This window comes from Cherax quadricarinatus, chromosome 92 (genome assembly GCF_038502225.1).
Source record: "Cherax quadricarinatus isolate ZL_2023a chromosome 92, ASM3850222v1, whole genome shotgun sequence".
NCBI classification, from domain to species: Eukaryota; Metazoa; Arthropoda; class Malacostraca; order Decapoda; family Parastacidae; genus Cherax; species Cherax quadricarinatus.
In genome coordinates this window covers 4,311,565-4,324,955 of record NC_091383.1, presented here as the reverse complement: position 1 = coordinate 4,324,955, position 13,391 = coordinate 4,311,565, and the positions used below count along the sequence as shown (strand labels likewise).

The window sequence follows — 13,391 nt, the reverse complement described above, 5'->3', positions numbered from 1 at the left end:
GCAGCAGTCTTCCTGCCTGTGCTTTAAAATGTTGAAGACTAGGGTGCTCATCACCTGCTCCGAGGCTGAGGGACTGATTACCTTATCTTCCACTAGTTTGCTGTATATATTTCTACAGTCTTCATGTTATGTCCATGTAATATAATGATAAAGCCACTGGATGGTGAAACATCTACAAGTAATAATATGTACCCAGATGTTGCACATGTATCTAATTCATCTCCAGTAGAACGTGTCTAGCATGGACCAACAAAAACCTGCCTAATATGAACCAGTAGGCCTACTTCAGAGCTCCTCTAGTCACATGATATGTGGCAGTAAGAAAATATAACAGACCTGTAGATCTAGTGCAATCTTACACACTGTACCTGGTTTCTGTGGTGTGGGTGTTGGAGGTGGAGGTGTAGGTTCTCTCTCGCTCTGTTCTGCCAGGTACTGTTCAGGAGACACAGCAACAGGTACATCCTCACCATTGTTGTGGCTGAACTCCCCGCTACCGTGGATGTCTTGTGACGGCAATCCTGAAACAAAATAACTACTGTAATACAGACTAAATATCTTCACGGAAAAGTGTTAAAACTGAAGAGGAATGGGAGTTAATTGAGTTTGAAATATGGACTGGGAGGGCAGTTCGAATTCCTTCAATCAAAAGACTTTAACTAGCCTCATGGCACCACCATTGAAGGAGTGATACATAGCATGTTATTTAATATATATATCTTAGTAACCTGGTTGATCAGCCAACAAGAAAGTCTGTTCTTGGGTCAGACTGTGAGACTAAGATTATAATTATTATTATTACTGTTGTTGTTGGGGTTGTTAATCCTTTGTTATTCTTATAACCTGAATGGGACTCACTCACTGATAATTTATAAAGCCCTATCATAGAACATGAAGTATGGTGCCTATAGCCAACAGAAGAGGTCTTTGTCTCTCTCAGGGAACCAATCAGAGCGTCATAACTCCTTCCTGGGGAGAGTGAGAAAGCCAGGCATGAACACTGTAGTTCTTGACCTGGGAATAAGGTGGTTCCAAATCACTTTTAAACAGCAATAATGGCTGTTTAGATTAACTTCAGAAAGGAATAATCTATAACATATTAGAATCACATTTAAATTCCTCCATTATTTCAATGATAAATTTTAGTTCAGCTTGTAATAAGATATTACAAGGACGCCAATGGAAATAAGTCACTGACTTTTTTTTTGGTGTTATCCTGGGTAATTTATGTGTTACCATATACAGTGGTACCTCGGGATACCAACACCTCGAAACTTGAACAATTATGCAAGTGAATTTATGTAAGTGCTTTTGTAAGTGTATTTTTGTGGGTCTGAAACAGATTCATCTAATTTACATTATTCCTTATGGGAACAAATTTGTTCGGTATCGGCACTCGAACAGCCTTCTGGAACGAATTAAGTTCGTATCCCGAGGTACCACTGTATATGATAATTTGTGTAACTGTATTTATGTGTACCTGTATCTAAATAAACTTAAAGGCCACAAAGGCACAAACTGTACTGAGCTCTACCTCTTGGTTCCTGGTGATTAGGAGAGTTATCCACCATGGAAGAAAAGATATAATAACACGTGTTGGGATTTTTAACCCAGAGGGTTAGCTACCCAGGATAACCCAAGAAAATCAGTGCACCATCAAGGACTGTGTCTTATTTCTATTGTGATCCTTCAATCTTGTTCCCCAGGATGCCACCCACACCAGTCCACTAACACCCAGGTACCTACTTACTGCTAGGTGAACAGGACAGCAAGTTTAAGGAGATATTGTAACCCTATATAAGATAGAAGTTCAGAGAAGCCTGGTTAGAGATGGTGCAGGCAAGAAGTCAGCAAGAATGTAGTTGTGGGCAGCAATGAAGCTGACTAACTAGTCCCACAGTGTTGAGGAAGGTGTAAGTAAGAGAGAGAATCTCAAGAGGGTGCTGTGATGGATATATGTGGGGCAGCGGGCCTCCAGCAGCAACAGCCTGGTTGACCAGGTGAGCACCAGACGAGCCTGGCCCATGGCCGGGCTCAGAGAGTAGATATACATGTACTCTCGAAATTCTTTAAAGGTGTATCAAAGACCAGGGGTATCATGGCCAGTTCCATCCAGAAGAGGCTATAAGAGGCATCTCATGCCCAATAGGGAAAGGTGCTCAGAGAGATGCTTGTGAGAAGAATGAACCAGGACGAGAAAGAATATAGTATATTCTCCATTATATCCAACCGGCTGAAAGCTATTATTTAATTTTTATTTAAAAAAATAGATACATCAGCAGTGTGGTGCTACCTTATTGTATATGATAGGTACACCGTGGGAACAAATTATTATTATTATAATCAAGGGGGAAGCGCTAAACCCAGAGGATTATACAGCGCCTGGGGGGGGGATGTGGAAGGCATTCAGGCTTAATTCGGGGAACTGGAGCACAGTTCCAATTCCCTAAATCAAGAGCCCCTCACCAACATCAAGGAACCTTCCCTGAGGGGCCGTGGGAACAAAAAGATAGCTATGTTTGCCTGTCACATTCCATCAAGCAGGATGATGCTCGGATGAGGTACTGAAATAAGTCAGCTTGAGCTGGCTGATACACCGCTTACTGGTGGGGAAGCCAACCATCCTGAGACTGTGGTGAGGAACCATAAGTCTGGAGTGACCCAAAAGAAAACCCATCAGGGCTGTCCTCAGTGCCCGAGAGGGCTGTTATACCCAAGAACAAGGACCCTTAATTAAAGACCTTTACTTTTGATATACCTCTGATAAGTTGTGAGTTTTTCTGCTCCTGGAGCCTGGCCATGGACCAGGCTCGTCTGGAGCCAAACACAAGAGTTTTATTATTACATACTATTATGATTAATATTATTTACAATGGAAGGCATGCAGAAGCAGGTATCATATTTCTTGTGCAGTATTTAATACTGAGCTGTTAGCAGTAAACTGGTGTGAACGGTGACCCACTCCTGTGGAGACATGTACAAATTAAGGCATTATATAAGGAAATATTTCACTGTGTGCGAGACTTGGGAGTAATAATGTCAGAAAATCTCACAGTCAAGGATCCCAACAATGTTGTCATTCCCACCACAAGGAAACCAATAAACTAGATAACTCGTACTTTCAAGACAAGAGATGCTGAGCCAATAACGATATCTAAGTCATTTGTTCTCTCCAGGCTGGAATACTGCTGCATAATAACAGCTACCTTCAAGTCAGGTGAGATTGCTGAGCTGGAAAAAGTAAACAGAAGTTTCTCTGCCTGTATACCCTTAACATGTAAACTACTGGTGTCAGTAATGTCAGTGTCACATAGCCAGTATGAATACCATTAGTACTGTGTATGCAATATTCGCTCTTATAGTGAGACACTGTTACGGTTCTCAGTTGTCTGGTTGATCAGATCTTGAACCTCCAGGCAGCCTCTGGTCTGGACTAACCCACCAGAAATATCCTTCAAATGTGGCTTCTTTAACCCTCATAGACAGCCAGATGCTACCCAGGGTAAAACATGCCCCTGTTGTCTTTATCTGTACATACAAGACAGTACCCACAGTTTGTGGGTGAGTTTACTCACAGCTTGTGGGTGAGTTTACTCACAGCTTGTGGGGGAGTTTACCCACAGCTTGTGGGGGAGTTTACTCACAGCTTGTGGGGGAGTTTACTCACAGCTTGTGGGTGAGTTTACCCACAGCTTGTGGGTGAGTTTACTCACAGCTTGTGGGTGAGTTTACTCACAGCTTGTGGGGGAGTTTACCCACAGCTTGTGGGTGAGTTCACCCACAGCTTGTGGGTGAGTTTACCCACAGCTTGTGGGTGAGTTTACTCACAGCTTGTGGGTGAGTTTACTCACAGCATGTGGGTGAGTTTACTCACAGCTTGTGGGGGAGTTTACCCACAGCTTGTGGGGGAGTTTACCCACAGCTTGTGGGGGAGTTTACTCACAGCTTGTGGGTGAGTTTACCCACAGTTTGTGGGTGAGTTTACTCACAGCTTGTGGGTGAGTTTACTCACAGCATGTGGGTGAGTTTACTCACAGCTTGTGGGGGAGTTTACCCACAGCTTGTGGTGGAGTTTACTCACAGCTTGTGGGGGAGTTTACTCACAGCTTGTGGGTGAGTTTACCCACAGCTTGTGGGTGAGTTTACTCACAGCTTGTGGGTGAGTTTACTCACAGCTTGTGGGGGAGTTTACCCACAGCTTGTGGGTGAGTTCACCCACAGCTTGTGGGTGAGTTTACCCACAGCTTGTGGGTGAGTTTACTCACAGCTTGTGGGTGAGTTTACTCACAGCTTGTGGGTGAGTTTACTCACAGCTTGTGGGGGAGTTTACTCACAGCTTGTGGGTGAGTTCACCCACAGCTTGTGGGTGAGTTTACCCACAGCTTGTGGGTGAGTTTACTCACAGCATGTGGGTGAGTTTACTCACAGCTTGTGGGGGAGTTTACCCACAGCTTGTGGTGGAGTTTACTCACAGCTTGTGGGGGAGTTTACTCACAGCTTGTGGGTGAGTTTACCCACAGCTTGTGGGTGAGTTTACTCACAGCTTGTGGGTGAGTTTACTCACAGCTTGTGGGGGAGTTTACCCACAGCTTGTGGGTGAGTTCACCCACAGCTTGTGGGTGAGTTTACCCACAGCTTGTGGGTGAGTTTACTCACAGCTTGTGGGTGAGTTTACTCACAGCTTGTGGGTGAGTTTACTCACAGCTTGTGGGGGAGTTTACTCACAGCTTGTGGGTGAGTTCACCCACAGCTTGTGGGTGAGTTTACCCACAGCTTGTGGGTGAGTTTACTCACAGCTTGTGGGTGAGTTTACTCACAGCTTGTGGGTGAGTTTACTCATAGCTTGTGGGTGAGTTTACCCACAGCTTGTGGGGGAGTTTACCCACAGCTTGTGGGTGAGTTCACCCACAGCTTGTGGGTGAGTTTACTCACAGCTTGTGGGTGAGTTTACTCACAGCTTGTGGGTGAGTTTACTCACAGCTTGTGGGTGAGTTTACCCACAGCTTGTGGGTGAGTTTACTCACAGCTTGTGGGTGAGTTTACCCACAGCTTGTGGGGGAGTTTACTCACAGCTTGTGGGGGAGTTTACCCACAGCTTGTGGGTGAGTTTACCCACAGCTTGTGGGTGAGTTTACCCACAGCTTGTGGGTGAGTTTACCCACAGCTTGTGGGTATTACCATACAAGAGTCAACCCTGACCTCTGATGCAGTATGATCCCTATGGGTTTACCTCTCCATGAATTAAAAATAACCAAGCCTCACCCTCCCCCTCCTCTTCCGAGAGAAACATTAGTGTGACCCCATGCAGGACCATTGTCAAGTCACAACTGAGGCGAGAAAGTAGAGAAGGTCAGAACACACTAGGGAAGAGGTGAAGGGGCAAGAAGGGAATGTTAATGATGAATGATGATGAAGTTGACCACGGTGGTGATGATTTATTATAATTATTGGAGGAGGAGGAGGAGGAGGAGGAGGAGGAGGAGGAGGAGGAGGAGGAGGAGGAGGTAGAGGAGGAGGAGGAGGAGGAGGAGGAGGAGGAGGTGGAGGAGGAGGAGGAGGTAGAGGAGGAGGAGGAGGAGGAGGAGGAGGAGGAGGAGGAGGAGGAGGAGGAGGAGGAGGTGGCGGTGGCGGTGGCGGTGGCGGTGGCGGTGGCGGTGGCGGTGGTGAATGAATGAATTTGCGGATGAGAAGAGACAGGCAAGGGCAAGGAGGAGGTGTTGCTGTGTGCTTCTCTAAAAGTGTTCATGCCCAGCACATTGATGTTGCCACCCCTACACATCTTGAAATGATGTTCTTCAAGCTCTGTATAAACACTAGTACCTCTGTACTAGCATGTGCAATGTACAGACCTCAGTGGCAACATAAACACTAGTACCTCTGTACTAGCATGTGCAATGTACAGACCTCAGTGGCAACATAAACACTAGTACCTCTGTACTAGCATGTGCAATGTACAGACCTCAGTGGCAACATAAACACTAGTACCTCTGTACTAGCATGTGCAATGTACAGACCTCAGTGGCAACATAAACACTAGTACCTCTGTACTAGCATGTGCAATGTACAGACCTCAGTGGCAACATAAACACTAGTACCTCTGTACTAGCATTTGCAATGTACAGACCTCAGTGGCAACATAAACACTAGTACCTCTGTACTAGTATGTGCAATGTACAGACCTCAGTGGCAACATAAACACTAGTACCTCTGTACTAGCATGTGCAATGTACAGACCTCAGTGGCAACATAAACACTAGTACCTCTGTACTAGCATGTGCAATGTACAGACCTCAGTGGCAACATAAACACTAGTACCTCTGTACTAGTATGTGCAATGTACAGACCTCAGTGGCAACATAAACACTAGTACCTCTGTACTAGCATGTGCAATGTACAGACCTCAGTGGCAACATAAACACTAGTACCTCTGTACTAGCATGTGCAATGTACAGACCTCAGTGGCAACATAAACACTAGTACCTCTGTACTAGCATGTGCAATGTACAGACCTCAGTGGCAACATGCAGACCCCATCAACTTCCTAATGGAAAATATTGACTCCCTTCTGCTACAACACAACTGTCAACATATCATAATTGTTGGTGACCTCAACCAGCACCTTATACAGAGGGACTTTGATGACCTTTTTGCAGTGTTTGACATGAGAAACTGTGTTGATTTCCCTACTCATATCTCTGGCTCCTCCCTTGACCCAGTAGTGAGTGATCTGGCAGAAGGCATAGTCACTTGTCAACCCCTCGGCTACGTTGGATCGTCTGACCACAAGGCTGTTTTTACCACACTTAAGATCCCAACAGAACGAGGTGAGGAGTCCACACGCACAACCTGGCTATGGGAAAGAGGTAATTGGCCAGCCCTTTGCTCTGAGCTCGCCACCACCGACTGGAATGCTCTTCTCCAGGGGGATGTTGACAACCAAGTGAAAGCCTTCACTGGACACATCCTTAATCTGCAACAAGAACACATTCCTCACCGGCAATATGTGACGAAGCCTACAGATCAGCCTTGGTTTGGCTTTCGTTGTAGAGAGGCTGCTACTGCTAAGTACAAAGCATGGCGAAGGTATAAGAAACATCCTACCACCTATAACAGGAACTTGCACAGGCAAGCCTGTAGGCATATGGGTGACGTTCAAAAGTGGGCCATTGCTAAATGGGAGGTGGACACTAAAAAAAAGCTAGCATCAGGCAGGGTAGGCTCCAAAACCTGGTGGTCCCTGGTCAAGGACAGACAAGGTTATCTGCCTGATGAACTTATTCCACCTCTAAATCGACAGGATGGGACCACCTCTACTAGTAGTCAAGAGAAGGCGGACCTCTTTGCTGAATACTTTGCTACCAAAATGCAAGTTCCTGATCCAGCAAGGGACCCTCCTTGGCTAGCTGCAAGAACTGTGTCAAAACTGTTAGTGGTGACAATAAGGCAGGAGGAGGTGCATTTCCTTCTTAAATCGCTTGACCAAGAAAAGGCTGTGGGCCCAGACAAGTTGAGCTCAAGATTGCTGAGATGTGCAGACCAGCTAGCAGCACCTCTAACTCGCATCTTTCAGCACTGCCTAGTACAGTGTAAATGGCCCTCTCTATGGAAAGAGGCAAATGTAGTCCCTGTTCACAAAAAGAAGAGCAGAGCAGAAATCAGCAACTACAGACCAGTGTCACTGCTGTCAATCACTGGTAAGATCCTTGAGACAATAATCTCAAGACAAATGGCAGAGTTTTTTGACTACCACTCACTACTTTGTGATCGTCAATATGGCTTCAGAAAAGGTTACTCTGCTGCTGATCTGTTGTTAAACCTCTCCACTAAGTGGCACCAGTCGTTGGATGAATCCAAAGTCAGCTGTGTGGTAGCACTGGACATTGCTGGCGCTTTCGACCGGGTGTGGCACCAGGGCCTCTTAGCAAAACTTCAAGCACTGGGAATTGCAGGTTCTACACTATGTCTCCTCAGTGATTACCTTCATGGTAGATCTCTAAGTGTAGTTCTCAATGGAACGGAATCAGCAAGACTCCTATTGGGGCAAGTGTTCCACAAGGAAGCGTGCTGGGACCATTGTTATGGAATGTCTACTTCAACGACCTTCTTCATCTCATCCCAGAATCCCATGCATATGCAGACGACTGTACACTGACATTCACTTATCCAAGAGAAGAAATGCCAGCTGCTCTAAGCTACGTCAATCACCAGCTAAGAGCTATATCAGCTTGGGGAAATAGATGGCAAGTAACATTTGCACCTGAGAAAACGCAAATGATGATCTCTAGGCACCATGATGGTAATGCTGGTGCAGTAGTAAGGATGAATGGGAGGGTGTTGGCACCTGGAGAAGAAGTTGGTATCTTTGGGGTGAAATTTGACTCCAAACTAACCATGAAGAACCATGTTGTAAATTTTGCAAACAAGGCAGCCAGGAAGTTTACAACACTTCGCCGTATCTCACATCTGCTTGACAGTAGGGGTTGCAAGATCCTGTACGAGGCACAAGTACGCTCACACCTTGAGTATGCTCCACTTTCTTGGTTTGCCTGCCCCCCCCCCTCTCATCTGCGACTGCTTGACAAAGTAGAGAACAGAGCAAGGAGTCTCATCTCTCGCCTGGACCCATCCTGGATAGATCTGTCATTTCAGCAGAGCCTTCAACACAGGAGGGATGTGGGTGGCCTTACTGTTATGTACAAGGTCAATATTGTCAAAGTACCACACTTGGATCCACTTCGAGGACAGTGTGAAACAAGCTTTTATACCACAAGACGGGCAGCCAGCAACAACTTCACTCTGGCTGTACCCTTCTCCAGAACATCACTCCATCTGAGATCATACATACCCAGGATGACTCGAGTATGGAACACATTCGTACAGCATAATGATGTCAACGAGATAAAGTCAGTTGATCACATGAAAATGCTGGCCCACAGATGGCTCCAACTTCATCCTGTTCCCTACTTGTATGTCTCATAACAATAAAAATGCTTTCAAATGAGCTGATGTAGGTAACAGCTCTTAGCTTGCCAATAAAGTTAGGAATCCTTAACCTGTAAATAGCTTGACAATAAAGCTAGGGATCCTTAACCTTGTCAAACCTTGTGTAAAAAAAAAAAAAAAAAACACAAAAAAAAAAAAAAAAAAAAAAAAAAAAAAAAAAAAAAAAAAAAAAAAAAAAGAGAGAGAGAGAGAGAGAGAGAGAGAGAGAGAGAGAGAGAGAGAGAGATCAGTGTTTCAGACTGGGAGATCTCGTCTCACCACAAATACTACCACCACCACCACCACCACCACTACTACTACTACTACTACTACTACTACTACTACCACCCACGCGACCTGCCACCTGACTCCTGCCACTATATATACTCTTGTCTTAGTTTTCTCTGTATTAGTACTAAAGAAGTCACTCGTGGCGAAACGTTGCCTTTAATAAATGTCCTGAACTGTACATAATGTATTTTTCCCACACTCATTTTCTTAAACTACAGTACAATATACACTGTCTTACTTTATTGTATTATCCTAGATAATTTACACATGTTAAACCATGTATAATAACTATACCTATGTGCACCTGTACCTAATAAACTTAAGTTATTTTCCCACAAACGCCCATACATCTTAACTCTCTCGCTTAGAGTCAGTGAAACTAGAGAAACCAGTTTATCACACATCTAGTCAAACCTACAGCAGTACATTTTACAAGTAGCGCTGGAGAGAACCATGTAACAAGACAGCACTAACAGAGGTACTAACCAAGTCCAGTAACCCAAATATCCCAAGTGGTGGTTTAGAAAGACACGTAAGCAAACACTATAACATACTTATTAGAAAACGTTTCGGTCCCAGGACCGAAACGTTTTCTAATAAATATGTTATAGTGTTTGCTTACGTGTCTTTCTAAACCAACTTGTCGGTATTTATTACCAAGGTTTATACCATCCCAAGTGGTAAATTCTCCTAATTTTTTGCCTGTTTGCTAACATTCTGGGCTTAATAACATATGAAATAAATTGGTTCCTCACAGAGGCAATGTTTGGAGCCTCACCAGAGATATTCCAGACAGTGAGATGCGAGTAAAAAAATGACGATGTTGTATAAACACGACAGTAAATGCTGTATATGAGAGGTGTACTGTACCGACAAATGGAGATTTAAGACACATACCTGGAGTTTACCTGGAGAGAGTTCCGGGGGTCAACGCCCCCGCGGCCCGGTCTGTGACCAGGCCTCCTTAGGTCAGTGTCCCAGGATGCGACCCACACCAGTCGACTAACACCCAGGTACCCATTTTACTGATGGGGAACATAGACAACAGGTGGAAAGAAACACGTCCAATGTTTCTACTCTGGCTGGGAATCGAACCCAGGCCCTCACCGTGTGAAGCCAGAGCGTTAACCACCAAGCCACCAGAGCCCATCTGGGTATTTCTATTTGTAGACATTTCTCCCACCACTGGCTTTATCAGTACCGATATAATGTGAAGACTGTAGAAGTATATATACAAAAGATGAGGTAATCGGTCCCTCAGTCTTGGAGTTAGTGAAGATCACCGTGGTCTTGAAGACTGTGAAGCGCAGACAGGAAGATGGGTGCTTATATAGTGGCACCAACCACAAGACTGAGGGACTGATTACCTCATCTTTTGTATATATAGTTCTACTGTCTTCACATTATGTCCTTGAAATTGTATTGATAAAGATACTGGATGGTGAAATGTCTACAAATATTCAGATGTCGCACATGTGTCTAATTCTTCTTGACAGTAAATAAATCATAGTTAGAAATAAAACTATTTAACGAGCTCATTTTTGTACAGAACTGTCGCAATTATTAAATGTTACAGTAACATTAACATCACACATCATAAAGATCTACCAACCAGTAACATTAACATCACAACACATCATAAAAATCTGAGAAAGGGTGTTGATGCACCAAACTGTCATTCATATTCCAACCTAACCTGTACAACCCAAGGCAAACATTAATTTAACACGAGAAGACCGCGCCTCTCACTACTGCTAGACTATCATGACAAAATTACGGAGACTAGGTTAGGTAAGGTTCGTCAGGAAACAGGACAAATGTTTCCTGACGCGGGTCTTAGTCAGATGATGACCCGCCTTTGGAGCTTTTGGTCATCTGACCGAGGCCTTCCGCTGGCTTACCGGTCCACCCCTTTAAAAATTATGGTCATTTATAACCAGTCTGTCTTTTTACGGAGACTGTGGAAGAAAACCAACAGGCGAATGTGGTCAACACGTTAAGACAACTGACAAATTTGATCGGTCAGTGTCAGCGGCCCAAGACTGTTCAACAGTCTCCCAAAATATATAGGGGAGGATTGCCAACAGATCCCTGGCTGTCTTCAAGAGGGAGCTGGACAGATACCTAAAGTCAATACCTGACCAGCTGGGCTGTAGTTCCTACGTTGGTTTACGTACAGCCAGCACTTAACAGCCTGGTTGATCAGACCCTGATCCTCCACCACCAGGCCTGGTCATGGACCGAGCCTCGGGGGCGTTGACCCCCGAAACACCAGACATACACCAGGTGGAGTGATAACTCAGAATAACATCTATAAGTAGGTATAACAGGAAAGTGAATATCCAACTTCGTAAATATAACACAAAGATTAGTAGACACAAAGATTAGTAGACACAAAGATTAGTAGACACAAAGATTAGTAGACACAAAGATTAGTAGACACAAAGATTAGTAGACACAAAGATTAGTAGTAGACACAAAGATTAGTAGACACAAAGATTAGTAGTAGACACAAAGATTAGTAGACACAAAGATTAGTAGTAGACACAAAGATTAGTAGACACAAAGATTAGTAGTAGACACAAAGATTAGTAGACACAAAGATTAGTAGTAGACACAAAGATTAGTAGACACAAAGATTAGTAGTAGACACAAAGATTAGTAGACACAAAGATTAGTAGTAGACACAAAGATTAGTAGACACAAAGATTAGTAGTAGACACAAAGATTAGTAGTAGACACAAAGATTAGTAGTAGACACAAAGATTAGTAGTAGACACAAAGATTAGTAGTAGACACAAAGATTAGTAGTAGACAAGATTAGTAGTAGACAAGATTAGTAGTAGACAAAAAGATTAGTAGTAGACACAAAGATTAGTAGTAGACACAAAGATTAGTAGTAGACACAAAGATTAGTAGTAGACACAAAGATTAGTAGTAGACACAAAGATTAGTAGTAGACACAAAGATTAGTAGTAGACAACAAGATTAGTAGTAGACAAAAAGATTAGTAGTAGACAAAAAGATTAGTAGTAGACACAAAGATTAGTAGTAGACACAAAGATTAGTAGTAGACAAGATTAGTAGTAGACAAGATTAGTAGTAGACAAAAAGATTAGTAGTAGACACAAAGATTAGTAGTAGACACAAAGATTAGTAGTAGACAAGATTAGTAGACAAAAAGATTAGTAGTAGACAAGATTAGTAGTAGACAAAAAGATTAGTAGAAGACACAAAGATTAGTAGTAGACAAGATTAGTAGTAGACAAAAAGATTAGTAGTAGACACAAAGATTAGTAGTAGACACAAAGATTAGTAGTAGACAAGATTAGTAGACAAAAAGATTAGTAGTAGACAAGATTAGTAGTAGACAAAAAGATTAGTAGAAGACACAAAGATTAGTAGTAGAAAAGATTAGTAGTAGACAAAAAGATTAGTAGTAGACACAAAGATTAGTAGTAGACACAAAGATTAGTAGTAGACAAGATTAGTAGACAAAAAGATTAGTAGTAGACAAGATTAGTAGTAGACAAAAAGATTAGTAGAAGACAAAAAGATTAGTAGAAGGCAAAAAGATTAGTAGTAGACAAGATTAGTAGTAGACAAAAAGATTAGTAGAAGACAAAAAGATTAGTAGACAAAAAGATTAGTAGTAGACAAAAAGATTAGTAGACAAAAAGATTAGTAGTAGACAAAAAGATTAGTAGACAAAAAGATTAGTAGTAGACAAAAAGATTAGTAGACAAAAAGATTAGTAGACAAAAAGATTAGTAGACAAAAGATTAGTAGACAAAAAGATTAGTAGTAGACAAAAAGATTAGTAGACAAAAAGATTAGTAGTAGACAAAAAGATTAGTAGACAAAAAGATTAGTAGACAAAAAGATTAGTAGACAAAAAGATTAGTAGTAGACACAAAGATTAGTAGTAGACAAAAAGATTAGTAGTAGACAAAAAGATTAGTAGAAGGCAAAAAGATTAGTAGAAGACAAAAAGATTAGTAGTAGACAAGATTAGTAGTAGACAAAAAGATTAGTAGACAAAAAGATTAGTAGAAGGCAAAAAGATTAGTAGAAGGCAAAAAGATTAGTAGTAGACAAGATTAGTAGTAGACAAAAAG

General features: G+C 42.7%; 1 protein-coding gene across 10 annotated transcripts in view; it reads right to left on the bottom strand.

Moving 5' to 3' along the window:
- LOC128698345 (protein bric-a-brac 2) overlaps nt 1-13,391 on the bottom strand; it is a 330,205-nt gene that overhangs the window by 20,513 nt on the left and 296,301 nt on the right. For all 10 annotated transcript variants that reach the window (XM_070104473.1, XM_070104472.1, XM_070104474.1 and 7 more), the window contains one exon: nt 369-521. In XM_070104473.1, the coding sequence (XP_069960574.1) occupies nt 369-521 (153 nt within the window). The remainder of the gene's footprint in view (nt 1-368; nt 522-13,391) is intronic.